This window comes from Electrophorus electricus, chromosome 5 (assembly GCF_013358815.1).
Source record: "Electrophorus electricus isolate fEleEle1 chromosome 5, fEleEle1.pri, whole genome shotgun sequence".
Lineage (NCBI taxonomy): Eukaryota > Metazoa > Chordata > Actinopteri > Gymnotiformes > Gymnotidae > Electrophorus > Electrophorus electricus.
The window spans coordinates 23,670,098-23,685,860 of NC_049539.1; the positions used below are offsets into that span (position 1 = coordinate 23,670,098).

The window sequence follows — 15,763 nt, forward strand, 5'->3', positions numbered from 1 at the left end:
AGGTTGTTACTGGACTTTTGAAGCAGGTGGGGTTTTTTTTAGTGTATGTATGATAAATCCTAAGTCTGCCATCCTGATATATTTGCATAATGTTTGTATAACTAATAAGCAACCAGGCAAACAAAACATCCAGACCAGAACTGACTAACCAAACATACAACTGACCAACAGGCTAATGTGACGGCGATGATAACTAGATAACTAAAGAAACTAAGGAACGCTAAGAAATAACTAAAGGGAGAATAACGATGACGCATAAACCTAGGACGAGCGGGATGGAAAAAGAACAAGGAAGGGGAGTACGCAGAGCTGGGTTACTTTAGACAAAAGAACAGGGACAAAAAGAGGAACCAGAAAAAACAGAGTTAAATGGAAGATTAGAGCGTTACGGACAAACCGAAGCCAATAAGGAAAGAGTAGTCGATACTTGTGGATATGAACAGGGGAAATTAAACCTAGACGGAGGCGAAGCGACGGGAGAACACCTGACGAGGATAGACCGGTCACGCTATCCGCGCTTTAACGATTCACTGCCAAGATATCGGCGCTTTAAAATTTAATGCGACTGTTTGCGCGATTTTACGGTATTTCCTTTCTCACCGAAATCTAACACTCCCTAAGCAAAGAGAAACAGAGATTTTCGATTTTCTTAGAGCTTAGATGGCCCGCACCTTTGCTACATTTAAAAGTACAAAACACAGTTTACTTGATTAATCTAGTTTACTTGCATCATTACATTAAACACAAGTGGTTATCTATTTAGACAGCTCTTTAAGCATTGTTCAAAATGTTTTTTTTCTATATAATGTTCCTCAGAAGTTTATTATAGAGCTTCACTGCCAGCTAAAACAGTGGCACTCAAGCTCAAGATTGTGAGGCAAACGTGCTAACCACCAAGCCACCATGCTGCCAATATAATAATAAGATTCATTATTCCTGTGTTCATTCTGTTCTCTGTACAGAAAACTGTAAACTGTTTAAGAAAGTGCTATACAAATAAAGTTTATTATTATTATTATTTTAAAGAGAAAATGGGATTTATTCTTTGTTCAGTGCAATAAATGTAACTTAAAAAAACAGATCTTTTTTTCTAGGTTCATTCTTGTCGTCTTGTCATCCCATCTACCTGTACTAATAGGCAATGTTTTGGTTGTAAATGATTTCTGTTTTGCAGTGGAAATTTAGAACAATGGCGCATAATCCCAAATTTTTCCATCTGTGTGAGTTTATGCATTATGCTCCTTGAACAGCCACTAGACACAAACAGTATGCCTTTAAAAACATGTTTTTAAAGTATGCCTTTAAAAACATGTTTCATGCATAAAAACGCTCATATGAAATTAAGGCACAATGTAAATGTAAATTAATGTAAATTAATTTGTACTTTGACTTTCAGTTAAAAAACACACACACATGAACAGATCTTTTAGAACTTAAAATCAAAACATAACTTTGGTCACTATTGTGACCGGCGGCACTGAATGGGTTAAAAAACAAACGGCTCAAGATCTCATCGAGATTCAGTAGAAACATTTTGCTGGATTTATGGACAGTTACTTATACTGTCCAGTGAGAAAGACGGACGCTCGAAAATGAATGGAACCGACTTCGTAGGAAAAGTGATTAGCAGATTTTAAACTTCATGCGTATTAACTCATTATCAAGGTGTTACATGTATTCTCATCAGTAAGCTTCACAGGTAGGTAAGGCCACGACGATTTTCATAAATCGATTAAATCCGACGTTTTTTCAGTCTTTCTAGAAACTTCCTGTTTTCAGAACCCTGATATCCATGTGTAAAGGGGCGGAAACTGCAAACAATTTTAACGGCTTCTGAAGGAATGCATAGTATATAATGGTACTATATCAATGGGTGGATTAGGGAATGAAGCTTGTTCTTTTGTCATTCAAACAAACATTTTAACCGTCAAGACAATTAATTGTAGCTCAAGTAAAGTTGCTGGGTAATCTTTTTTAGGTTGAAGCAGAAGTATTTGAGGACCAATCTAACTGGTTTTGACCAAAAGTAGGAAAGGCAGAGACAGTAAACTAACGACAAGAAACTTCATGTATGAGAGAGGTCGTTTAGGGCGAAATCAGTGAAACACTCGTATGTATGCACAAATCACAAGGGCATGCGCACATACCGCTTACATTTAAGTTAAACTTAAACTTGCACGTATACACAGCTTGCGTTTGCGCACGACACCTTACACTGTTTGTGCATATGTCAGCGCGTATGTGTAAAAAAAATCAGTGCAGTATTCTGTTGCAGTGAAATGACTTCCGGACGACACACACACACACACACACACACACACACACACACACACACACACACACACACACACATACACACACACACACACACACACACACACACACACACACACACACACACACACAAGCATAGTTAAACTCTTATGTTTTGGCATCATTGAATGAACATGCAGGTGTAAGTTATTATACACAAATGTAGGTAGTAGGCTTTTTATGTGAAAGTGCTTTATATGTATACACAAGTGTTTCATATGTATGTGCTGTGACGGACGAGGGTTAAGCAGGATGCGGGGACTCGCGCCCTTGAGGGGGGGCTCTGTCACGGTACGCCCCTCCCCCCTCAAGTCTGTGCGCGCGTCTGTGTGCGTCTGTGTTGCCACGCCCTCTCGTGTCGTTCACCTGATCCCTGTTGTCTGTAATTGTCATGCGTGTTTAGAAGTCTTGTGTCGTATCGTCGAAGTTGTCGGTGTTTGATCCAATTAGTCTGTGTTAAGACGTGTATGTAACATGTACAATAAAACGTATGTTCAACGTGTCTCGTCCCCGCATCCTGCTTAACCCTCGTCCGTCACATGTGCAAATATGGTGCGCAAATGTTTCACTGTTTTCACCCTTAACGACCTTCCATATTTATGGGAGTACCTACATGAAATATATTTTAGCAGCAATAAGAATAAGTTTTCAATAAGTTTTTGATTGTTTGTTTTTACAATAGCATCATTTCTGTGTTCAGTTCTTTTTTTTACTCTCGGTTTCAAGAATTATGACACCATAATAAAGGAACAAATTTATTCCCAAGCACCATGGAACAAAACATAATGGAGGTTCCTAGGAATACTTAGATGATTAATTTAACGGTGGCGGCACAGAAGGAGCGAGAGGTGGGGTTGCTAGTAGCTGCTAGTAGGTGTTCTTTATTTTCCATAATCAGTGCACAAACTGCTCAACCCAAGAAACTCAAAAACGAAACAAAGAAGGTACGAGAGCTTGTCGTAGCTTCTTCCTTTAGTTCTCCAGTAGGCTATCCGCTTATGCGCAGCGCCTTCCCTACTGACCTGAGGGTTAACATAGGGGAAGGAAGAACCAAGGGACAGGTGCACATGGTTAGTAGGCCGGTGATTAGGAGCGGGGCAGGTGTTTAACGCGATCGTCCCCACGAGTGGGCGTGTTCCTCCGGCTGGGAGGCCGGCCACCCGTGACGATCAAAAATCATATCATAATTTGCTGTTTTCTTTGCCTGATACTTTGATATTTCTCTGCATAATATATAGCACTGAACTTAAAATATAAAATCTTCGTCCTTGGCTGTAACTGAATGGATGTAAATGTGCTGGTTTTCTCTTTAGACATGAAGAGCTACATGAACCCTCGTATTCTCCATGTTACTTCTGCAGATCTCTGTCAGTAAGTCCATCAAACTGAAGTCTGTCTTGTATCAGTACATGATGGTTCAATTAGAGAATACATGTTTTCTGCTTTCTAGATATCAGTTATTCTATATATATTATTAATGTTATTAATGGTATTTTTAGTAATGTTAATAGTTTTAATAGAAAGTCACACTCCATGTATCTGAATGTGTGTGTTGTGTAGGGGATTAATATCTGTGATGTTCAGGTTCTTCATGCTTCGTTTTTCTCCAGAATTTCTAGTATCAGCTTTCTGATCTTTACACTCATTTACACTCATCGTCGCTACTGCACAGGCACACGTGTACTATACAAGTTTGTTATAATAGAGTCACCTAGGTGTTATAAACATCATTACATACAGTAAAAATGGGGATAAAACCCCAGTCCAGATGCTGCTAAAGTGCCGTTTGTGTGTTGTCTAAGTGCTTTGATATTCTCCAGTTCTTCCTCAAGAGATTCCAAGGATTATAAAGGTGTATCTTCATGATGCTGCGACTCTCCCCTGTAATCAGACATGTTCTGATCAGGTTACATGGATTGGGTACCGTAGTCATGTTACATGGTTTGGGTACCCTAAAGCAGATGACATTCTGGCTCAGTGTGATCAGACATCATGTCAGTCAAAGGAGGGATTTCACATGTCCCATGATCAGTACCTGAAGGGAGATCTCTCCCTCACCATCACTGATGTTGATTACACTAAGACGGCCTGGTACACATGTGAGTGTGATCGTGTAAGGATCTGTGATATGAGTCTACATCTTGAGCGTAAGTAATCCTTTACTGGGACTGTCCTGTCCTTTTCAGATTTCAGATGAAACAGTGCAAAATGTTCATACAATAAATAAAAGAATCTATGTAAATACATTACATATATTTGTTTCTGTATGTCCAGCTCTTAGTTTGGCTATTCCTGTGAATAAAGGACAATCTCTCACCATGGATATGCCTGTGTTAAAACCAGTGGAGGTGTTTTTTACCAGTATTGGTGATGCCAGTTCAAACCGTGTCAGACTGTATATCATTGGCAGACCTACAATATATGACATTGGGAATGAGTATAAGAACAGAATGTCCTTCAGTTTCAGTCTGCAGCTGAGACAGCTAAAAGAGTCTGATAGTGGTGTTTACACCATACAGAATGCACAGAATGATGAAATCTTGGCAAGAGTGAATGTAAACGGTAGGACTTGGTTTGAGTTTACTGTCTCTCAGTGTAGACTGTTGTTCAGTCAAAGATTTCATAACTTCATAACATTTTTATAAAAAGTTAGTTTTTTTTTTAAGGGTTTATTGTCTTTGCTTGTTTTCCCTTCAGCTTCCAGTGTCCAGCCTGGAGAGACTATGACCCTGCAACTACCTTTACCTTTAATCATGTTTGTGTCATTTAACAAGTCTGATGAAATTTCAAACTCTGTCAGAATCTGTACAATCTCATGGTTTTATACTAAATGTATCTCTGAGTATGAGAGGACAGTGTTGCTAAGTTTGAGTCTGCAGCTGAAGGATTTGAAGGAGTCTGATAGTGGAATTTACACCATACGGGACATCTGGAATGATGACGTCATTGCTACATACACAGTGACTGTTAACGGTAGGTCTTGATTTGATGTTACTGCTTCTCAGTAAAAATTGAGGTGTAGCAATATGTGTTAGAATGTAAAAATTATTGATAATTGGAGCACTGCCCTAAATCTGGGGAAATTGTTAATGATCAATAAAGACTAGTTACTGAAGGTTAATCAACAATATCTCTGTCTCACACTAAGCAGAGTTCGAACATGTATGCAGAGATTGCTGGTTAGAAATGCCTCCTCAAATGACAAATTCAATTAATTTATAGGAAGTTTAATTAATATTAATCAATATCAAAGAGAACTATACACAATAAAGTATAATTCCCCCATCACCTCAAACTCCGTAAATAGTTTTAACCAAATGCTACCAGGCAAAAAAAACAAAACAAAACAAAACAAAATCCCCTTGGAAATAAGAACACTATACAAGGAATTCCTAACAAGGGAGCGGGCTCGAGAGAACTAATTATATGGGATGACTAACCTAATTCTATAGTTGGGATAATTATAGGGACAACAGATAGTGAACTGGCATGAACACAGACCAGGTAAGAGAAGAGAAGGCCTTACTTGGTTGTTGAGTTTCAGGTTCAGATGATGGGTGTTCGTGCCTAGAATGGGATTATACTGTGATTCTCAGATCCACAAAGAATCGCACGTAATTCCAAGATTTCCAATAGCACAGCAGGGACCCGGATGATACTCAGAACTTTCCATTGAATTTTGTAAGTTATACAAGGCACTGGTTTAGCCTGAATCTGCTCTATATCCGTATGAATCACTGAGGCCTCTGAAGATTTTCCTCAGGCGTCACTTTGGTGGCCATTCACTTCTGTAGGCCCATACAGGCTTCTCAGTTGAGGATTCAGTAATTGCCACTGGCCAAACTATATCTGACTCTATGAACAACGAACAGACAAACTATATCTAACTCTATGAACAACGATCAGACAAACTATATCTAACTCTATGAACAACGAACAGACAAACTATATCTAACTCTATGAACAACGATCAGACAAACTATATCTAACTCTATGAACAACGATCAGACAAACTATATCTAACTCTATGAACAATGATCAGACAAACTATATCTAACTATGAACAACGATCAGACAAACTATATCTAACTCTATGAACAACGAACAGACAAACTATATCTAACTCTATGAACAATGAACAGACAAACTATATCTAACTCTATGAACAACGATCAGACAAACTATATCTAACTCTATGAACAACAAACAGACAAACTATGCTTAACACAGTTCTTACTCTATATAAACTAGAGGGGTGTGACAAGCACAATAAAACAGATGCAGGCAAACGGACATTAAAACTGAAAAGATGACAAAGTAAGAAATAATAATCAAATAATCAAAACGATTCTTCTCATGAGAGGTTCTGGGCATTAAGTGTCCTAAATCTCCACTATTACTTCCACTTCTTCTTCAAAGAAAGCCCCGGAAAAGCTTTTTGTTTGTTTGTTTTTGCTACATCCAGATATTACTCTAAAAATATAGGAGGTGTTCAAAAAGGGGAGTTGGACTAACACTAGAAGCAACACAGATCATTAACATACTGATATCTAGGAGCACCGAGAGCCAGTCATTTGATGTGTTGTTTTCACCTACTTAGAGCCTCGGTGGTCAAAAGACTGCTGAGTCTTTACACACGAAAGCTGCTACTGACACATAACAATTGCTAGATGTTGTCTCTTGCAGGGCAGCACAGGGAAATAAACCAAAATTCAGAATGGTGAAATGTGCATGTCACATCAATAAATTGACACTATAAACTAATGTGGCTCTGTTAAGTTTTTCAAAGCGGGCACCCTGTGTTACTTTCTCCAGTATCTTCCCCGTTGTCCATTTTGTTTGTTTTCCTGTTGTATTTTCTGGTTTGTGTGAAGTTGTTAATGCAAAATACTGATTCAGCCTTGACTGTTAGTTAGTGTACTAATTAAGTTCTCTTCTTTAGTTGTGTGTTATTCTTTTGGCATTTATATGTACAATAGGATTTTTTTGCAAGTTTATTAGTTTTTTTTAAATTCTATATTAATTATATACTAAAGATACTGGCTTCACACTAATAGTTGCACATCCAGTGGGCAATATTGTGCCTTTGTGCCAGGCATTTCGTGTTGTGGAGAGATGTTTGAGCGACAATAGCCATGTGTTATGACCCTCTCTTAATACACAGCTTAGTTGCTGTCAGGAGCGGCTGCCATCCTGGTGTACCTGTTGTCATGGTTTCCCTGTTGTCCGTTTTCCTGCACTTCCTGGTTCTGCTCCTTAGTTTCAGTTTCACCACCCCTGGTCTGTTCCTTTATTCCAGTCCGTGTTTTGGTTCTCCCTGTTCCCATGTTCACCTGAGTCTGTTCTGTGATTGTCTTGGTTATTTTAGCCCTGGGTTTTGTCCTCTAGGTTGTTGGTTATTTGGTAAGTCATGTGTGTCTGTCCTGTTTCTATTCTGCTCACCGCATTGTCGTCACCCGTGCTTTTCGTTTGTCTAGTTCATGTGTTGTTCTACCTCGTTATCTTCCCCTCACCCCTGTTCATTTTGTCCTTTGTGATTGTATTTCCCTTGTTAATAAACTGCCCCTGCACACGCATTCTGCCTTGTGCTTGTTCCAATAGGAAATGTTACAGGTGCAATCTTTGAGCATTTCCACAGACAAGTTGCTTACATGTCTATAGCATAACAACAACAACAACAACAACAACAACAACAACAATAATAATAATGATAATAATAATAATAGTAATAATAATGATAGTAATAATAACAACAACAATAATAACAACAACAACAATAATAATAATAACAATAATAATAATAGTAATAATAACAATAATAATAATAGTAATAATAACAATAATAATAAGAATCATCATCATGCAGGTTATATGTATAACCCAAGATGTTTAGCTATAGTCCCACTCTGCACTCTCTCCCTTTCATGACACTTTCCCTTTGCTTAGCCACCAATTCCATCCATGACTCATGGTCTGATTACATTGACTTTTATCGCATAGTACCATTATCCCATTATGCCTTTGCCCTGCAGACAACACTGGGCTATGCCCCCAGTTTATAAACCTGAGATTAATCCACCCAATCATATGTTTTTGTTTTTAAATGAGGATTCAGTGGTCAAATCTTTGCCTATTTTTAATGGGCTGCATGTTCTATTTTCATATTTTAATAATGTTGGTTAACTGGTTTTATGATACTTAATGATATTGTTCCTCTCAAATTCAGGTCAATGCATGCAGTAGTATTAGTAAATATTACCAGTTGTAACGCGGGGTTAGGCAGGAGTGAAGCCGTGTAGTCGAAAATTATTTATTAACATAAAACGCAGAGACAGAACTTTCCAATATAACCCAATAACAACAAACAACAAAACACCCAACAAACACTCAGTAACAAAAGATGAAACTAGGGCACAACAGGACACAAAACAGAGCAACTTACAATAAGAAAACAAATAATCAAACAAAAGTAAAGCCAAGCTACATGTTCAAAGTTCAAAGTTCAAAGAGGCTGCTCTACTGCTGGATTTGTCCACCACAGAGCCAGTGATGATCACATTTAATGGGATTGGTGACACCAGTCGGAATGCTGTCCCAATCTGTAACATCACTGGGCGTGAAATTCAGTGTAACACTGAATATGAGAAGAAAGTCTTGTTCACTTTCAGTCTGCAGCTGAAGGAGCTGAATGTCTCTGATAGTGGCATTTACATCATACGGGACACCAAGAATAATGAAGTCATTGCAATGTACATCGTCACAGTCACTGTTAACAGTAGGCCATAATTTAATTTTAATTTCTGTCATTGCAGACTGCTCTTCAGTCAGGCATGTGCTTTAATAAGCTCTATCAAACAGACATTATTGATGATTTTATTAAAAAAAACTTATTAGCCATTCATGCTATTTGTGTTAAAAATAAATATTTCATTGATGTTTGTTATTTCTGACAGTGGTCAGATCCAAGTAAATGTTTAGATTTTCTGGGTTGAAAACAGAATAAAGTTACAGTGCTATTTGTTTGTGACTAAACCCTGTGTTTGTTCTGCAGGTGTTTCTCGAGTATCACAGAGTGTAGAGGTGAAGCTTAATGAGAATACAACTCTCACCTGTAATAAGATGTGTTCTGGTCTGGTCATATGGACTGTGTTCCATAAACCAGGTGACATTCTGGCTCAGTGTAATCAGACATCATGTCAGTCAAAGGAGGGATTTCACATGTCCCATGATCAGTACCTGAAGGGAAATCTCTCCCTCACCATCACTGGTGTTGATTACACTAAGAGGGCTGTGAGTGTGATGGTACTGACCTCTGTGATGTGAGACTGCAGCTGGAGCGTAAGTGTTTTAATCCTTTATTACATCTGTTTTGCAACAACATGTTTGTTTCTAAATGTCTTTTTATGTCTTTTCTTGGATCTTTCCATCAAGCGCGCATTGCCCACATTTGTGTGAAGCTTGGAGATTCTCTCACCCTGGATGTCCCCATCCCAGAGAAAGTGGAAGTACTTTTGAACCGGACCGGAGATAACAGGACCCGACCAGACTCTGTCAGACTGTGTGAGATTGAAGGGCGTAAACCTTATTGTACCTCTGAGTATGAGAAGAGAGTGTCATTCAATTTCAGTCTGCAGGTGAAGGATCTGAAGGAATCTGATAGTGGAATTTACATCATACAGGACACCGAGAATAATGAAGTCATTGTTACATACAATGTCACCACAGTCACAGCTGGGGGTAAGACTTGATTTCAGTGTATTGTCACTAAATGCTGATGCGCTTTCAGAATCTTAAAACCTATTTGTTAGCGATGGTATCATATGATTTGAGAGTGGAATATAATTAGGAAGATATTGTAATTAATTACAGACTTCTCAGCCAGTTGCATTATTCATCTTACACATTTAAATCAAGTGCAGCGGCTACACAAAGCATGTTGAAGTAGTGACGAGCATTTACATGTTACAAGACAAAGCTGCTTATGTGTCATGTGGAAACATGAGAAAATATTTGGAATATTTGTAAACCAAATTAGGTGGAAACAGACAATAGTAGTCATAACCGAGCATGGGAAATACAATAAAATGGTGCATCTAAGATGTTCTCAAGCATTCAGTGTAAATATTGTGAGGTTTACACCTCTCCTGTCCTCTTCTCATCTGCTAGTTAAGATCGATCTGGATCTTACATATATGCCTTCATCTAAAGAGGCTGTAGGGTTGTATTATAAAAGGTATCAGTATTCATATGCATCTATGGTCATAACTATGTGCTATATCCATTACCTTCTGCAATTACTGTACATGAATGCCTTTTGTTTACTGCTAATGCAGTTATAATACCAAGTTGTGGTGGGTTTTACACATTGTGCTGATAATAGATGTGATCCTCTGTGCTTTATTGGCGAAGTCTTTAGTTTGTTTGAAATTATCGACACTTTGCCTTGTGTTCCCTCATTCACATGGAACACCATTTCCCAGTGACCAACCTCCCACCATCATTCAGTGTGAAGTGTGCAAGGCATGAAATCACCAAAAAGCTGTAACCAGCTAGCAGGCTGTCAGTATAATCAGTGAGGTGCCCTGACATACTGCGCCACCTGGTGGACACTCCAGGTGAACTTCCTAGATGTACTTAGTTGCTGACAAAATAAACCTACACACGTCCCTCTGAAGTCAGTTTAAAAATATTCTTCCTTTTCCCAACATGCCTGAAATCTGCCATATCTACTCAAAAGCTCAGGAACATGTATGTAGGTGTAATATGATTAACATTTTGAAATAGCAGGAAAAAGAGATGTAGAGTATTTTAGACTGGTTTACATGAAGGTAGCACAGCATGCAAACTAGGAATACAGACTGGTTTTATGTGATAGTGACACACAGTAACATCTAGGAATCTTCATTTTTATGACCTGTTTAATAGCAGGACAACTTTTCATTTTATTTCTAAAATACCTCACAGACTGTTTCAAAGATGTCAACTGGCCACAAACGACCAGTAGTTTGGACACCCCTGTCATAAATGAATCTAAATGTAGATGAGGTGGAGCAGGGAAGGGACAACTGGAAATGGGTTTGAACTACACCACTGGGAGAGTAAGAGAAGCAAGGAAAATGACTTCTGCAGAAGGTGAAGGAGCCCAGTACACTAGACCAGTCCAGGGATCAGACCAGGGTCACACTAGTCTGGGACCTCATCTCTACGCTTCTCTCTGGAAACACAGCAGCAAAGGAGTAAAACAACAGACAAATAACTGTAAGACAGATGACAAACATGCAGGGACGCTGCCTGCAACAGGAGGAGATTTCTCCTCTTAATAAACAACTGATGGAGAGGGAAACTCTCCGCAGAATAAGCAATGAAACACAGAGGAGACTGTCCCTCACAGAACAGGCAAGAAAGACACCAGGAGATTCCTGTTGGGAACGTTCCTCTTTCCTCCCTCTGGTGGTGGATGACTGCCATTACAAGCCACCTGTTACAACAGCACAAGTACAAGATACTAATATGATGTAGCGCTACATTTATATCATAGTGACAGTCTATGGATGTGAATGGAAATGGAGCTCAGGATGTGTTATGACTTTATTTTTATTATTATAATAATAATTATTGTTGTTGTTATTACTCTTTGCACTATAGTTGTGTGATGATCATATTAATAACAATATTTTATCACTTATTGGAAATATAAATATACAGTATACTTTTGGTAAATGTTCATAAACATTATGTACTGTTATACACCATATAAGGGGTATTACATGTTAGGTAGTGATTGTGCACACTCCTAATGGAACTGAATTAAAGTTTAATTATGATAGTTAGCTACTATGCCTTCCCATCTTTCTCTAATTTAACTGTTCCTGGTAGCATCCCAAAGAAACATTCTGTAGCCTGAGATATCAACAAACTACCTACACTAGAGGGTTTTACCTGTATTCAACACTAAGGGCTTTTTGTGCAGTTCTCTTCTGGAATTAAATACTAACTCAGGAGTGTTAATTACTATTCTGGAGTGTTTGTAAACCCTCCTAATGTTTTGTATTCTGTGCTTAGGTCGGCAGGTGGAATCTGACACAGACACTGAGGAGAAGGAGCCAGAGAAGACTGACATGAGAGTGCAGACAGTGGTGCTGCCACTGGTCATACTGGTCATACTGGTGTCTGCAGTGGTGGTGCTGCTCCGAAAGAAATTACATTATTGTTTGTCATGTATGAAGGTTCAATTAAATTAATGTGTAGAGCAAGAGATGAATGAGGAAAACCACCCAGTGGAGGCTCCATTCTGAAATCCTGATTCATCAAATAATGAGGTAAAAGCTGGGGGCAGTGGTAGCTCAGTGATTAAGGTACTTGACTTGTAGTCAGAAGGTTGCTGGTTCAAGTTACCAGTGTTGAGCCCCTGAGCAAGGCCCTTAACTCTCAATTGCTCAAGTTGTACTTACTCATAAAAGTCACTTTGGATAAAACAAAAACACTCTTGAATCCTGATTCATCAAATAATGAATCACTGTTCTCATCAAATCCTGAAATGTTCACATGTTCCAACTCCTTCACTGGACTGAATCACAGAACTGCTTTTCTTGTATTTTTTTTTTTTTCTGTGCCAGTGTTACACTTCTTGTTCTTGCTAGGGTTTTCCTTTTCATGGAGGGGTGGTTGTGTATTTGTTATAATGAGTAAATTTAACATCCCTGTATTTACTATGTGCCAGTTTGACACATGGCATAAAGCTTACTTGATCTCAGTGCCTGACATTTTTACTGTTGATCTTCGCTCTGCTTTGAAACGGGAGCTTAAAAGTAGTTTAGAAACCCAATTATGTTGTCTGTATTAAACATGTTTAGTTTGTATGACCAATGTTGGTCATTATTGCTTTGGCTCGTGTGTTTGCATTAGTGCACTTTTATGTTTGGTTTTGCTTTCGTTCTTTTCATTAAGTGCTTCAGTTGGAGACTTTTATGTTTGGTTTCGCTTTTGTTTCTTTCATTAAGTGCTTCAGTTGGAGACTTGCATTTGCTTCTCTTTATTTCATTTATTAGCCACATTCTATAGAGGTGACAATAAGGCACTTTGTTAACTGTGTTTTAAGTGTTATACAAATAAAGTTATATAATAATAATAATAATAATCACACCTGTAGTTACCAGGGTCATTGGAAAGAGATGATCACAGCTACACTGCATTTTATTTTTGGCCACTTCAGTGATGTTTCACAAATGAAACATTATTTCCTTCTGTGTTCTCTTTAGGCTGCTTCCATAAGAAATGATGCACAATCTCAAGTAATACAGGTCTCAGTGGAAGCTCTGTACAGCTAGCTGCAAAGGGAAAGTTCTCTGTTGTGTGGAATAAAAATGCAATTTGGTTAATGGCTGGTGTTTATGAATTATTGTTTATACTATATTTTTTAAGTGAAAATATAGTGTTCACATTTTAATATAGGATAAACAATGCCTGAAAATAAGAAAACAATACTTCCCTAGTATTGTTTTCATATTTTAAATCTAGATATTATAACATTCATATACTTTCACACATTTTAATGAAATAAATTGAATTTAAATTAAATGAATGGAAATTATACAGATCTGGTTCAGAATCTATCCAAATCTGAAATAAAAGCAGAAACCCGTGACCTCTTGTCACGATCAGTCCCTTCCATGTTCCATGTTTTCCCTGTCATGTTTATTTCTGTTCCATAGTTTCATTTTGTCCTCACATTGTTTGATTGTGTACACCTGTCCCTCGTTTCTAGTTCATGTATTTAAACCCTGCTGTGTGGCTGTTCATTGTTTGTTTGTTTCATTTTGAATTAATGTTTGATGGTTGTTTCTTTGCACTTCGTGTTTCCTAGCCTGCTTGTAATGTTTCCTCGTACTCTCCGTGTCGGCTCTGTGACCCTGGACCGTGTTAACGACTCTGATTTTGGATTTCCCCTATTATATCTCGCTCCTCTCAGCACATGCATCCGCCTCCTTAGCGCTCGGCATTACAGAATGAACAGCCCAACGAGGACGCAGCGAGAGAGTGAGACTCTGGGAGGCGGTTTTGCTGGGACGAAACTTCGGCTGTTTCTACACAGTCCGAGTTCGTTACATCTCAGCGCCACCAAACCAGAGACAGCAAATGCCCTGGCGCTGCGGGTACACGGCATCTCGTCGCTCCCGGGAAAAGCAAAATCATGTTTATTTTGATGACGACGAGATCACAGGTAAGCGCCAAGAGACTGCCCGTCTTGACCAATAACTGCCAATCTTCTCTGTGGCCAGCCTTCACGGAGCCACGGTTCACCCAGATTCTGCCCAAATTCCTGGCTAGGTGACCTGTGACCTCTCTGGCAAGGAGGCGGGACTATGGTGAAAGAGGGTCCGCTGTTTCGACATGTTAAGAAGCCATGTGCACGTGAGCATGCATGTCAAGTAGCTGTTTCATGCTGTTGGACTGGATTTTGAAAATCTTGTATCTGTGTAATTGTTTACTTTTAATCTGATTGAGATTGCATGCAAAAATCCAACAGACATTAGCAGAATGTCAGTTTCATTGTCTTCTGCGTTTCTAATGGTTTTCTGCATTTTTAAAAATCTCCCACTAATGTATATTAACTACATGTTTAAGAATAATATTAAATTCAGTCAATTTTATTTGTTAATTGAATAGTTAATTTAACCAAGTCATTTATACACAGGAAACCAAACTGTTTGAGTAGTTGTTTGTGAAATATCAAAATAGTGTATCATTTGAGTGTCATTACCAACAAGTTTTATTCACTTTCTTAAATTGGTGCCCATTCACTGTGTGCAACATAATGCAGAATAAGTCAGTGCTCATTCATTTTTGAAGTACAAAGCAGAATAACTGACTTAAAATACAATATAAGTCCGTACTCACTCACATTGTGAAGTATAACAGAATATTAAACAGTGCTTCTTCTCTTTTGAAACTACAAGTGATTATGAACACACAGAATAAATAATTAAAACAGGAATAAAAAACTATGTACAAGTATGAACAGTGGGGTGGTCAGCAGATCACTGACCCTGTCCAGCATCTCATCTCTTCCATCTAGTGCTCCACGGTCTTCCCCGCTGCCGCTGTGCAGAAGTGCACCCCACAACACCTGCTGCAGCCAACCTCTTTAGTTTTAGGTTGGCCACACTGCTTGCAAGCATAGTGTTCATGCTTGCGTCGTTTCGTGGGGAGGGAGCTGCTAATTTGGCCCATTAAATCTCAGTTTTACAGTACATTCCTGACGTAGGTAGATGGGGAATAAAAGCCAGGTAAAGAGAGTGTAAAACGTCTGAAAAACCAATGGAAGGGAAAATTCCTTTGCCGGCGATACTTGCCGCACGCCGTAAGAAGCGACAGCAGTGCGAAGTGTATCGGTGACGAGCTGGCAACGGGAGAGCCAACGAAAAATGGAGGATCCCATTGGAACAGGCCA

General features: G+C 38.7%; 1 protein-coding gene across 3 annotated transcripts; it reads left to right on the forward strand.

Moving 5' to 3' along the window:
* The first annotated feature begins 1,583 nt into the window (after positions 1-1,583).
* Positions 1,584-12,717, forward strand: LOC113591846. Of its 3 annotated transcripts, XM_035526224.1 has the most exons (9): positions 1,584-1,699; positions 3,627-3,684; positions 4,134-4,460; positions 4,588-4,875; positions 5,011-5,286; positions 9,365-9,651; positions 9,745-9,873; positions 9,993-10,050; positions 12,376-12,717. In XM_035526224.1, the coding sequence occupies exons 2-6, from the start codon at positions 3,660-3,662 to the stop codon at positions 9,634-9,636; spliced, it is 1,188 nt and encodes a 395-aa protein (XP_035382117.1). In that variant the 5' UTR covers positions 1,584-1,699; positions 3,627-3,659; the 3' UTR covers positions 9,637-9,651; positions 9,745-9,873; positions 9,993-10,050; positions 12,376-12,717. The 3 variants fall into 3 exon arrangements, with proteins under 3 accessions (XP_035382117.1, XP_035382116.1, XP_035382115.1); XM_035526223.1 differs by having other exon boundaries at positions 1,584-1,703; positions 9,745-10,050; XM_035526222.1 differs by having other exon boundaries at positions 9,745-10,050.
* The last annotated feature ends 3,046 nt before the right edge of the window (positions 12,718-15,763 follow it).